The sequence below is a fragment of the Echeneis naucrates genome, chromosome 14, assembly GCF_900963305.1.
Source record: "Echeneis naucrates chromosome 14, fEcheNa1.1, whole genome shotgun sequence".
Classification (NCBI taxonomy): domain Eukaryota; kingdom Metazoa; phylum Chordata; class Actinopteri; order Carangiformes; family Echeneidae; genus Echeneis; species Echeneis naucrates.
The window spans coordinates 11,173,941-11,186,046 of record NC_042524.1 but is presented as its reverse complement, the minus strand read 5'-3'; the positions used below and the strand labels follow the sequence as shown (position 1 = coordinate 11,186,046).

The 12,106-nt window shown below is 40.4% G+C and overlaps 2 protein-coding genes across 2 annotated transcripts; both read left to right on the top strand.

Annotated features, from left to right (window-relative positions):
* Window positions 1–3,695: 3,695 nt before the first annotated feature.
* bud13 (BUD13 homolog) lies at window positions 3,696–6,962 on the top strand. The gene is made up of 11 exons (XM_029519595.1): window positions 3,696–3,838; window positions 3,989–4,079; window positions 4,617–4,701; window positions 4,788–4,868; window positions 4,959–5,117; window positions 5,209–5,453; window positions 5,564–5,672; window positions 5,796–5,934; window positions 6,020–6,201; window positions 6,295–6,376; window positions 6,647–6,962. The coding sequence occupies exons 1-11, from the start codon at window positions 3,696–3,698 to the stop codon at window positions 6,738–6,740; spliced, it is 1,410 nt and encodes a 469-aa protein (XP_029375455.1). The 3' UTR covers window positions 6,741–6,962.
* An 879-nt stretch (window positions 6,963–7,841) lies between these two features.
* snrnp35 (small nuclear ribonucleoprotein 35 (U11/U12)) lies at window positions 7,842–11,004 on the top strand. Its single transcript, XM_029519474.1, has one exon. The coding sequence runs from the start codon at window positions 7,936–7,938 to the stop codon at window positions 8,665–8,667; it is 732 nt and encodes a 243-aa protein (XP_029375334.1). The 5' UTR covers window positions 7,842–7,935; the 3' UTR covers window positions 8,668–11,004.
* The last annotated feature ends 1,102 nt before the right edge of the window (window positions 11,005–12,106 follow it).

Sequence of the window (12,106 nt, the reverse complement as noted above, 5' to 3'; positions counted from 1 at the left end):
TGTCCAGCATACCCAGGACACTGTGATTATGTGCACTCAACCCCCCCCCCCCCCCCCCCCCCACCATAGAGAAACCACTGAAGCTCATATGGCACAACAGCGGCACCTTATGATCCTCCCTGTGAACCGACATCCATTTCATCATGTAAAGTTTCCTTCATTTCCCCTCAGGGTGGAGACACTGAGTTGCTGTTCATGAGTCATTTGGAATGACAGTGCTAGAAATTTCTAGAGGGGTTCTCTATCCAATATTTCAAATAATAATATAACTGTGGCCTTTCAACCTCAGTAATTGTTCAGCCATGTAGTCATTGAAGAGTCATTCCAATCTGTGGAGATAAAATGGGATGAACAGTGGTGAAACTTCACATAGAGGGACATGAAGGACAAATTACTGCACGAGAGTTCTGGAAGACAATCGTGAGGAGAGATGGAGCGAGGAAAGAGACAAAGTCATCACACCCTGCTGGCAAAAACAATGACGCCGGCATCCCTGTTTGCTCCATGTGGTCTGTCAGACACACTGCAGAAGAGACAGACGAATCAGCGTCCTCTGATCCACCCTCCTCCCTCCTACTCTCTCCCCTCCTATCTGTGCTGCTGCTGCCTTGCCTCAGAACCAGAATGCTCTGCAGTGCTGCACACTGAGGCAATCACAGCTGTTCCTTACCCACACAGGCAGGAGCTGCTACATCATCCACCCCGGACAAAAGTAAGTTTCCTTTCAAAGATGTTTGGCTGCAGCTTAGGGCATCAGAGCTCCACACCTGATTCAGGAAGATGAAGAATGGGCAAGGACATGTTGGTATGCAAGGCATGACACAGTCAGAGGTTATTTAAACATTATCGTGGATTCAACTTCATATTGACAACTCTTTATTTGGTATTAGGCTTAGGATATTTAAGTGAAAATTAGCTGTAGTTAAATATAATTTGATGGGAAAAGAAAAAGGGAGGGGGAGGGAAGGGTGAAAAAACAAGTATCATGTTTCACTTTGAATCATGAAAAGTATTTTGGCCACTGGTGGACTTCAAGTTATTGAGTCAACTAAAGGATGTTTATTGTTGACTCTTAAAGATCTTGGTTGGGTGGAGGGAGTATCTCCACCTTTTTGACTTCCGAGCCAATTGGATTAAAATAATGACTTAGTTTTTTTCCATTCGGCCTATTTTTGGTCGTTCTCTTCATCAGTGTGCAATGAATGATGTTATGACCTTGCCTTAAATTACCTCTTGACTGCCTGGAGAGCCTGAGCTGCTATTGAGAAGTGGAAATTGATCATCACTCAATTTGTTGTATTTTTGCAAAGCAAATGACTTCATGCATTTTAATTCAATCAGATGCGCTGTGTAATGTGCTTTTCTCTCTCATATTTCCTTTCTTGTTTTTCATAGTTGGATGGGTGCTTTTCCATCATGCTCAAGTCTTTGTTTGTCTATGGATTGCTGGGAGGTGAGAATAATTTTAAGAAATATGTGTGAACTAAAGACCTTTATAATCTCTATCTATATGCTACAGATTCTATATTCTATATGCAGAATATTTCTGTGTGCTTTTCATATGTCCTTCTCTGTGATGTTCCAGTGTTGCTGATCCCAGCAAAGTGTAATCCAATCGTTGTGTGCATTGAAGATGACGATGATCTGAGAGTAGACTGTCTCATCAAGTCCAAGCCAAACAAGATCAACACTTATGAGTTCTCTTGGTCCTCTGGAACCAAAGAGATCCTCATTAACACCAATGTGTCTGGCTCATCAGCAGATAGCCAGTTCAAAAGTACTGTGGAGGAGCTGCAGCCACACGGCTACAGAATGACCCTGAGTCACTTCAAAGAAAAAATCCCACTCAACACTACTTACATGTGCAAAGTAACTGGGGAGATCGCCAGAATCAAGATGGAAAAGGGTAGGTGGCGTGAATGTGTGCGTGGATATCAGGGAGTGAGCACAAGAATAAGTGAGTGGGAAAGAGATTTGATTTTTTTTTTTTTTTTAACTTGTGTTAAATTTTGTCATCCCTCTTTACTTCCTCTGCAGCCCAACTTGCCCCGTGTTCAGCTGTAAGCTTGTTTCTGAAGAGTTCCTGTTCCTGGATCATTTGTCTCCTTCTCACCCTGCATCAAACCCACAGCTAAAGAAAGAAGATGGCGAGTGCTGGCACAAACTCACATATTTAATCCAACCATGCCTCTGCATCTGTCTGCATCTACAAAAACTAACAACATATGTAACAAAAATTCTGTGAACAGCTGCAAGCTGTTTACCAACCAAGAGCACTCAATACAATGAAAATGTTTATTTAACTCTCTTTGACATGAAAAGATAAAATTAACTAATAAATTATTCAACAGATATGTTTAGAGACTGACTTTTTGCTGTTGAGGCACACGCTATATTGTATGTGTACAATACTTTCACCATGTAAGTGTTATTTAGGGAAGCTGGAGTGTTTATTTTCAATAAAGGAATGCTGGTTGAGCTCAAATGTTGTCTTGTAGTGAATGCTGTGGTCATGGTACAGAGCTGCAACACAGAATAGTGTCCAAACATCCTCAACATCCACGGAATATTTAAAACAAATGTACACACCCTTCTGAAGTTGTGTTTTTGTTATGCATCGTTGAGCCAAGAATTAATTTATTTTCCATTTTTGTACAGGAGAAATGAAAATATCCTAATGTTGAAGTATTATCCATCCTCAATAAGGGATGCCGAAATAGTCCCTTATGCGGCCAGACCTCTCTTGCAAGCTGATATTTTGCCTTGTCATAGCAGGAAAGAGATTAAGTGATTTTAATTACATTAGAAATGGCTCTGTTCCATTTGAGGGTTCCAGTAAGCCACACCTTTCAACCACATTCTGCACATGGCAAAACCTGAGAAGCAACTACACAAGAGGTTTAGGATGGGAGAGATCTGTGAAAAGTCTCAGTGTATGTTGTACAGGAAACAATGAGAAAGAAATGGCTTAAAAACAGCTAAATGTCCTGGCGTGGCTGAACCATGATCTTAATCCATTCAAATAACTGTGACTTGACGAGGAAAAGGCTGCTCACTCACAACACTATATGTAAATGAGGCCTATCTACTCAGACTTAATGTCATAATTGCTGCAATTTTCTCATTTGTATTTGTCATGTCATGTATTTTTACTTTAACATAAAAGGGCCATTTTTTTCTTGATTCTTTCTCAAAAACATCACAAAAGTGTATTTTGATTTAATGCTGTGAAACAATGAAACATGAACATTTCAAAGTAGGGGGAAGTCACAGAGGTGATGTAATTATTAAAAATGATTTAATTCTTAACAACAGAAATATGTTCATATCTCTACAAAATATAATTTGTTTCATTGATTCATGTTAGAATTGAGGAAACCCTTATGCATCACATGTTAACGTAAGTGATAATATATACACAAAATATAATACTTTTTATTAAAGAAACAAACTATAAGAGTTAATTTAATAATGTAATGGTTATTTTCATTGGATTTCTTTAAGTATTAGATTTAGTGCATGATTTTAATCCCCAGTGCTTCTTGTTGTTGACTAGCATTATTCAATGACTGTGCAGCTTCGGCAGGATATATTTTACTCTAAAAACGAGAGCTTGTAAACTAACGCTGCAGAATTCAACTTTGGCGTAGTATGAGTTTTGACCCTCGGCGCTCTCCGTAGTTTTCGACAACACAATGATGGCCGCCTTTGCTAGTGGCGGTAAAGGATCAGAGGTGTCCAAAGCTGAGTACCTAAAACGATATCTATCCGTCGACGATGATGCCAACAGAACAAAAGGGAAGCTGAAGAAGAAGCGGCGTAAGGTTCCGGAGAGAGGGTGAGTTTTTACCCGGCCGCTCCCGGGCCCACTGTGGAAGCGAGCGCTTAGCTAGTCGAGGTCGTGTCGACAACCGCGTGAAAATCCATGTTTGGAATAGGAAGTGTTTGTGAAGTAATAAAACTCACTTTTATTCCCTATTTTTTAAAGACTAAAAATAGTAGACGATGACATAGACTGGAGACAGATGGTCAAAGAGGAGAAAGAGATTGAAGAGGAAGAGGAAGAAGAAGCTCCTGTGGTAAGAAGTTAGATGATGTGATTTTGTTTGGTCTCATCCATTCAGGTTAGTTTTGTTGGCGGATTTCTGCGAATTCCTTCAGGTTTCAATGTCTTATCATAGGGTTTTTGATGACCATGTCAGCAATTTACATACGCTTGTTGAATGACAAACTCTATCTTGAGATAACACATTGTGTAATTTCTCAAAACCACAACACTCCAAATAATGCAGGTGAGTATCATCAAACAAACAAACAAAAAAAGTAGCAAAGCCGCTTCCTGAAAATGATCAAAGTGAACGCCAGTAACTGACAATCATTTTTCTGCCAAACAACTAATTAAATTGATTGATTGATTGTCATGGTATTAGTTGTGATGTTTTTTTTATGATTTTCTGAACTGTCAGGGAAGGATGGAGGAATCATACCCATTGCTGCCATTAGGCAGGCTTTTTAATTGACTGCCTATGCTGCTCTTGTACAACCACTGATGTTTTTCAAATGTATATTGCCGTGTTGCTAAGTGCTTACTTGAGTCTTCTTCACTTTCCACTCAGATTGCTGAGGTGATTGATGATCGACCAGAGGAAGTGAAACAGCTAGAAGCTTTCAGAACAGGCAACAGATGGAAAGTGGTTGGAGGTAATTGCTAATTGTAAAAGATTTAGAAAGATTCTGTACCTGGGTGTTGTAGATGATAATTTCTTTTGAATGTCCTTTCTGAATAGCTGATGAAGATAAAGAGACAAACAGCAGTCATCAAGACTCACCACAGCTGTCTTCCAAAAGAGGGAGGCATGACTCTCCAGACATATCCCCTCCCCGTAGAGGTCGCCACGACTCTCCAGACACATCCCCACCTCAAAAAGTTCGCCACGACTCGCCAGACATATCCCCACCTAGAAGAAGTCGCCACGATTCGCCGGACATATCCCCACCCAGAAGAGGTCGCCACCATTCGCCGGACATTTCCCCACCAAGAAGAGGTCGCCACAACTCGCCAGACTCATCACCTCAGCGACAACAGAAAAGGAAATCGGGAAAGGTACAAAGTAAAGGTTAGTGAGAACATGAGAAAAGAAGTTTTGGTTAAAATTTTATGTTTAAAAAAAAAATTCTAAATACTTAAACTAATTAATTATTCATCAGATTCATCCCCCAGCAGGAGGAAGCCCAGATCTCAGAACAGGCATGATTCAGATTCCGACCAGTCGCCTCCACGAAAAAAGCCACCAAAGAGAGAAGCATCAGACTCTGACCAAACTCCTCCAAGGAGACCCTCAAAAACACGAAGGGGCTCTGATTCTGACCAGTCTCCTCCCAGGAAGCGGCCGCAGAGTGGAAAGGACTCAGATCAGGACTTGTCACCACCTCGTAGACCTGGCCAGTCACAGGTAATGAAAATTCTGTGTTGGGGCACTGGTGTAAAATTTTATTTGGTTCATATTGCTGGGTTGGTTGTTGTTTTTCTTTTTCAATGCTTTTTTTTTTTTGTCCTTTTCAGGGTCAGAGGATGCTTTCAGGTGGGAAGGCAGGTCTGGTTTCTGTAGATGTTTTAAGGAAAGAGCAGGAAGAGAACCGACGTAGACAAAGACACAATCAGCCACTAGAAGGTATATCTTTCCCTTCACAGCTGTTGGTGATGTAGCTCAAACGGCTCCCCATCTCAAAATTACATGGTATATGCAATTTTTATTATTATTACTATTATATTTATTTATTTATTTTTGTTTAAGATGAATCCCGCAATGCCCAGACGGTGTTCCGAGACAAGAGTGGTAAGAGGAGAGATTTGGATTCAGAGAGAGATGAACAGAAGAGGAAAGCTGGAGAAAAAGCCGCAAAGGATGAGAAATATGCGCAGTGGGGGAAAGGGTGGGTCTCCGTGATATCTCCAAATATAGAAGTTACATTATGTGCCTATTTCTTTCCGTTGAATACATTTGTTGTATATTGGTAGGTTGGCCCAGAGCCAAATGCATCAGCAAAAGCTTGAAGATGCGCTGCATGAAGCCCAGAAGCCACTGGCACGTCACTACGATGACGAGGATCTTGACCGTATGTTGAGAGAACAGGAAAGGGAGGGAGATCCCATGGCTGCAATGCTGAGACGAAAAAAAACTCGCAGCACGAAGACGCAAGGTGTTAAGCATTCCCTACATGTGACTCTGGAACTTAATCTGACTGCTTGTTTATTTAAGGATATGGTGTAAACCAACCTTTTTTGTTTTGCAGAGCGGCCTCAGTACAAAGGCCCAGCACCACCTCCAAATAGGTTCAATATCCCACCAGGCTATCGCTGGGATGGAGTTGACAGGTACAGTATGCATGTATGTTCTTGTGAAAGGGTGTCTAAATGGGATGTATGAGTATTAGCATTAATTTGAACACATGTAACAGGTCCCTGGCTTTGATTTTTTTTTTTTTTTTTTTTTTTTTTTTTTTTTTTACATTTCACCCAGTTCCATTTTCCAATTACCAAATATGTGATATGTTTGGGATCTTTTATTTAGGGATGTCAAATCAAAATGGAGTTGAAAGTGTAATTGGGTGAATAAATTAAAATTTCTCTTGTTTTGTCTTGCAGGTCAAATGGCTTTGAACAGAAACGCTACATGCGAATTGCTGATAAAAAAGCTGTCCAGGAAGCCGCTTATAAATGGAGTGTGGAGGACATGTGATGCAAGATCAGCAAATAGAAATGGCTGAATTTGTGAGCTGAAGCATAAAGCTAGTATCTACTCTCTAAAAAACTGCAGAGTAGACTCATCTGTTCAGGTTGATACAGACCATTAAACATAACTGTACATAGCAGTGAAGTGACAGCATCTTTATGATTTTGTAATAATTGATTCAATGTCGCAATGTGTTTTTCAATGTTTTATTAAATAATGGTTTGTGAAGTGTTGTGTCTTAGTCAAAAGTCTTCATCATAGTAGTTTTGGGAATCTCAGTTGCATTTAGTAATTTTGTTTGAGTTTTGTAAATTAGGTTAATCTGTAAGAAAGATATATTATTTTGACATCTTTAACACCTTTCAGTAAACATCCAAATCCTGGTTTCACAATATGCAGACAAATTCAAAAAGTGAAAAGAGGTCGTGAGATTTGAAATGCAACTCTTTTTTTAATATTCTTGAAGACCATTCACTTCTAATCCAAAAGGCTTCTTCAGTTCAGAAAAGAATCGAACTGGCCATTGAGTCAGATCATTATGCAATTTTAACCACAGATTAAGGTCAAATTTTAGCCTAACCACTCAAAGGTCTATTATCCACAATAATCCTCTGAGGCAAGTATTGTTTTGATTCAGGAATGGATGTAGCACTACAAATAAAATCAAATCGACTGAGTATTTACATGGACACATAGCAGAATACAAGGTTGTGTTGTATTTTGGAATGAGTAATTGTAGAAAGACTGAATCATTTAGACATTCAGAGGAAGAAGATGATAAGAATAAACTGAGCAAACAAATTTGGGCCACAGACACATGAAGGTGTGCTATTTATTCAGTTAACAAATTAACTCAAACTGATGAGTGCTGTCCATCTGCCTTTAGAGCAACACCTTAAATTCTGTGTCCATTTAAATGTTTTAATTCACTTAGTTCTTTATCAAGTTTTAGTTTTCAATTCACGCATTTCATATAGTAAAATATAATAAAATATCAATCTCTGTTCAATTATAAATGATCCTGATCCTGCAGCTACCTGTCCCGACCGCTTAGTGTCATGTGGTCAGGTAGGAACCATTAAAACGGGAGCTGGTTTCAGGGCGGAATGTTTCTGTGGACGGACGCGGTACTTTGTATGGCGAAAGTGTAAACTCTGGGGGTCTTTTGAGGAAGGAGGCTCTTGTATCTTAAGTTGGAAAAATGGTCGACTGGAGTCCGATAGCGAAGGTGTACGACCCGCTGAAGGCCGGCAGCATCGACGGCACGGACGTGGAGCCCCATGACCGGGCGGTGTGGAGGGCGATGGGCGCCCGCTACAAACCCAACAAGGGAGTCGTGGGAGACCCGCTGCTCACTCTGTTTGTGGCCCGCTTGAACCCCCAGACGACCGAAGACAAACTCTATCAAGTTTTCTCCAAGTACGGAGACATCCAGCGGCTCCGGCTGACTCGAGACATCGTGACGGGCTTCTCTAAAAGATACGCTTTCATTGAATACAAGGAGGAGCGGGCCGTCGTCCGGGCCCGCAGGGACGCCAACAAACTGGTGGTGGACCAACACGAACTGCTGGTGGACTTTGAGCAGGAGAGGACGCTGAAAGGATGGGTGCCCCGGCGGCTGGGCGGCGGGCTGGGAGGTAAGAAGGAGTCCGGGCAGCTCCGCTTCGGCGGCAGGGACAGGCCTTTCCGCAAACCCATCAACCTCGGTGTCGGCCTGGTTCAGGATCGGGGCGGAGGCGGCTGCGGGAGAGAGTGGGACAGACCGGGGCCGAGAGAAAGGGAGGACCGGAGCCGGCACAGAGACGGTGAATGGGGCAGCAGGCCGAGGAGAGACGACCGGGACAGAGGCAGAGGGGACCGGGACCGGGATAGGGGCAGAGACAGAGATGACCGCAGACACGGAGACAGGAGCAGACACAGGGACAGACGATGAAGCACTGATCTCCTTTTAAAAGCTGGGACATGTTTCGATGCACAGTCTAGCTGTCAGCTTCCAGTGGACAAATGTCAAGCCAAGTAAGTGGGCAGCCAGGTGAAGTTTCTCTGCAGAGGCTGGTTTGACCATGTGGAGATGATTTATGGCATCTGATGGCATCTTCATATGAGCATGACTTGATGTTTAATAGGTGCTGTTGTATGTAAGTAGGATTTCAGGGGGACTCTGATAGCCCTGAGAGTTTCTAGATCTTCAATAATGTGCAATAGGCAATAAACGGTATTGCAACTATAAGTTTTTTTGCAATCTTAGTGTTGTTCGGCCAAGACACAAGTTTTAAACAGAGCCTACAACTAAATGAAGAAAATATCAAAATGACAGCTGTTACACATACAAATACACATACACAGAGTAGCCTGCCTGTAAATCAGACTGAAATGCCCTTTTTTTTTTTTTTTGACATCTTACACTGAGCAGTTAAACTATGTAGATCCCCAGTGTCACATGAAACATCGTACTTGCTAGAAACCAATAATGACAGTTTGCAATACTGGTACCATTCTCCATGGTGTGTTAACTTGATCAAAGTCAACAAAAGGTAATAAAATTTACCTTTGATTAAATGTTTTGCCCCTCTTTTTTAAATGTAGTTCTACTACAAGCAAAATTCAGTGCAACTGTATTGCAAAAATAGAGCATTCACTAAATGTCAAGACCATCAATAAGATGAATCAATTTCCTTTTAAAATTTGAAAAAAAAAAACAATAAGTAAATAATAGATACAATCTGAGAAATTTGAATGTGTACAATGCCAGTATTATGACATGCATAATGTGATCCAAAAATTACCAACTCTGACTCATGCTGAAGTTTCGTGATCATCTGTTAATCCTGAGTCGTAGCCAAAGAAGATCATCTAGTAATTATGAGTCACATAGTCTTTTCCTTTCAAGTTGCATGACATACCAAAAGTCTGGCATTAGCATTAGTGTATTAAATCAAGTAGCTCTGCGCACTGCACACCTTTTGCCTGAACACATCACCAGGTTGAGCTGCAGTGACGTCTGGGAAATTCATCAGTTGTTACCTGAGAACAGTTGAATCTGAAATAAGATTTAATGCTGAAAAGAACCAACTGGAACAAAAATACTGAAGAATACAATGACACCTGAAAGAGAACTTGGTAAATGAATAAATTTTCCGACAGACCCACATTGTACTTGCTATAGTCAGGGAATATACTCAACTGTAACCCAAAAACTGGCATTTGTTTCACTGTTTTACAGTATCCTGCTTATTACTGTGCATTGAAGGATCGTAACATCATCCCATGAACTAATTGGGAATTATGATGAAGCTATATCCCTAGAGAGTCTGAGATGACTCTGATGATGGATGACAGATATTGATGAAAAAGGCTGATGTACATTTACTGAAAAACTTTCTTACGCATGTTGGATAATATCCTACAAAAGTTTTGACGAGGCTCCTCGCACCCTGCCAGCAGAGTTTATGATGGGCCAACCAGGGTAAGTCTCTCTTTGTACTGTGTTAAACTCGATCCTGTGAACCAAAACGCACAGGGGCACTAATGAGATTTTATATATATTAAGCTGTAGTCCACTGTGATGCTAATACAACTTGCTCTCACCTGAAGGCAGCATTGATGCCAATGTTGTCTGGCTGTGGGAGTGCAGGTGTTCGCCTCCTGTGGAAGGACGATGGAGGAGGGAAATCCTTCTGATACTGAGACTGCAGCTCAATTGTATCTTGTTCTTTTTTCACTGATGTAAATCCATGTGGATCATGGTTGGCCTGTTGCTCATCCTCCCCTGGTTTCCTGTCCCTTCTGCTGCTGTTTCCTTTTCCTGTTTGTTTTCAGGATGAGTACAGATTTGAAACAGTAATAAAATCACTAATTGAAGTATTTTACAATTCAGAGCAACACTGGGAAAAATACCTCAACTAATTGTGTATCTGTCTATACTCTCTCAATTACAGGCTTATAATTCCTAAATATCTTATTTAGCGTCTTCTGGTGTTATTCATTTTCCGCTATGTAACTCTAATGATTGTTTAATGGCAATTTTAGACTTAGATTTACAATAACAGTAAGCCCAAATGCTACCCCCTCATTATTTAGCACAAAATGTACGGTATTGTTTAATACAAAAATGTCTGGGTCGGAAAATCCATCTTTGTTTTTCTTCTTGATACGATAGTAACCACGTTTTTTTTATTTACCCTTATATGGATGTTTTATGTGATATCTTTAGCCACTAATTACAGTGTTGTTCATATTTCAGTATGACTGATTTGGTCTTTAAATAAAATTTGACAAAATTAATTACTTGTACAAACTTTTTCCAAAACATACATAAATATCTTCTAAATACAACACAGAGCTTGGCATATCAGCTGTCAGCAGGAAAACACTCAAATTAGCAAACTGATATCACAGAATCTATCTTTAAACAGATAAGGTGAGTTCACTTTCCAGACTGAGATAAGCCTGCAGACCTTTGCCTCTGTCTTGTTGTGGTATTGGCCTGAAACAGAATGCCTCTTGTGATGTGGTTGCCATCTTAGCAGGAGTGTCTGGGTAGAGGAGAAATCCTAGAGGGAAGTATAAAACGTGTCTGAGGACAAAGTTTTCTGTTTAGAGCAAATATCCTGAAATCAAAATGGGCCTTGTGGTTAATGTCCTTTTCAAAGTTATTTAGTTGTAAAATTAGTTTCATGACTTACATTTCCCAACATGTCCTGACTGTCGAACTCAAACTCAACATGTCAGAATTTTTATTTTAGTGTTCGAGTTTGGAAACCCTTCTAGCACTGGTGGTGTATGTAATGGCTCATTTAAGCCTATTTACTCTGACCGCTGGAATGACTCTGACACTAAACGCAAAACTGATAAATGTGATGTAACTATTTTTGTTTCTGTAAATACAGCAAAACAAAATTGCAAAAATAGTGATAAGTTTAATGAAAAAATAGTCATAATATAATTACATATTTCTTTTTTCACAACTGAGGACTTTGGTAATAAAATATGTTGTAAAAAATATTCGCCCACCAACATTTTCAGAATTATTCAGATTGGTCTGATCTCAGAATGTCACTAACCTTTGTCTGACCCCGAGGACAAAACACTTTACAAAAAACTTACCTGCCACTGTTGGCAGCTCCCCTCTATAAGGCCGTCTTCGAAGAAAGAATTCATGGCGACAATGGGGTCCCTGGTTGGCATTTTCAATGAACATTTTGTCTGTTGGCTCCTGACTGTGTTCTTGACTCATTGGCATTTCAAGCAGCTTTGGTGTCTGGGACAATAAGCGGCTCCTGTAAATAATAAATAAAAAAAAATTTAAAATGACAAAACTATACCATCCACAGTAGTAGAAAGTAGCAAGTCTTTAAAATGTTTTCCTCAAA

Excerpts from the sequence above, each read along its gene's own strand:
- bud13 (XM_029519595.1), top strand. The coding sequence starts at position 3,696 with ATGATGGCCGCCTTTGCTAGTGGCGGTAAAGGATCAGAGGTGTCCAAA. Across the intron at positions 5,454-5,563 it reads GTAGACCTGGCCAGTCACAG|GGTCAGAGGATGCTTTCAGG; the intron begins GTAATGAAAATT and ends TGTCCTTTTCAG. Across the intron at positions 5,935-6,019 it reads TATGCGCAGTGGGGGAAAGG|GTTGGCCCAGAGCCAAATGC; the intron begins GTGGGTCTCCGT and ends GTATATTGGTAG.
- snrnp35 (XM_029519474.1), top strand. The coding sequence starts at position 7,936 with ATGGTCGACTGGAGTCCGATAGCGAAGGTGTACGACCCGCTGAAGGCC.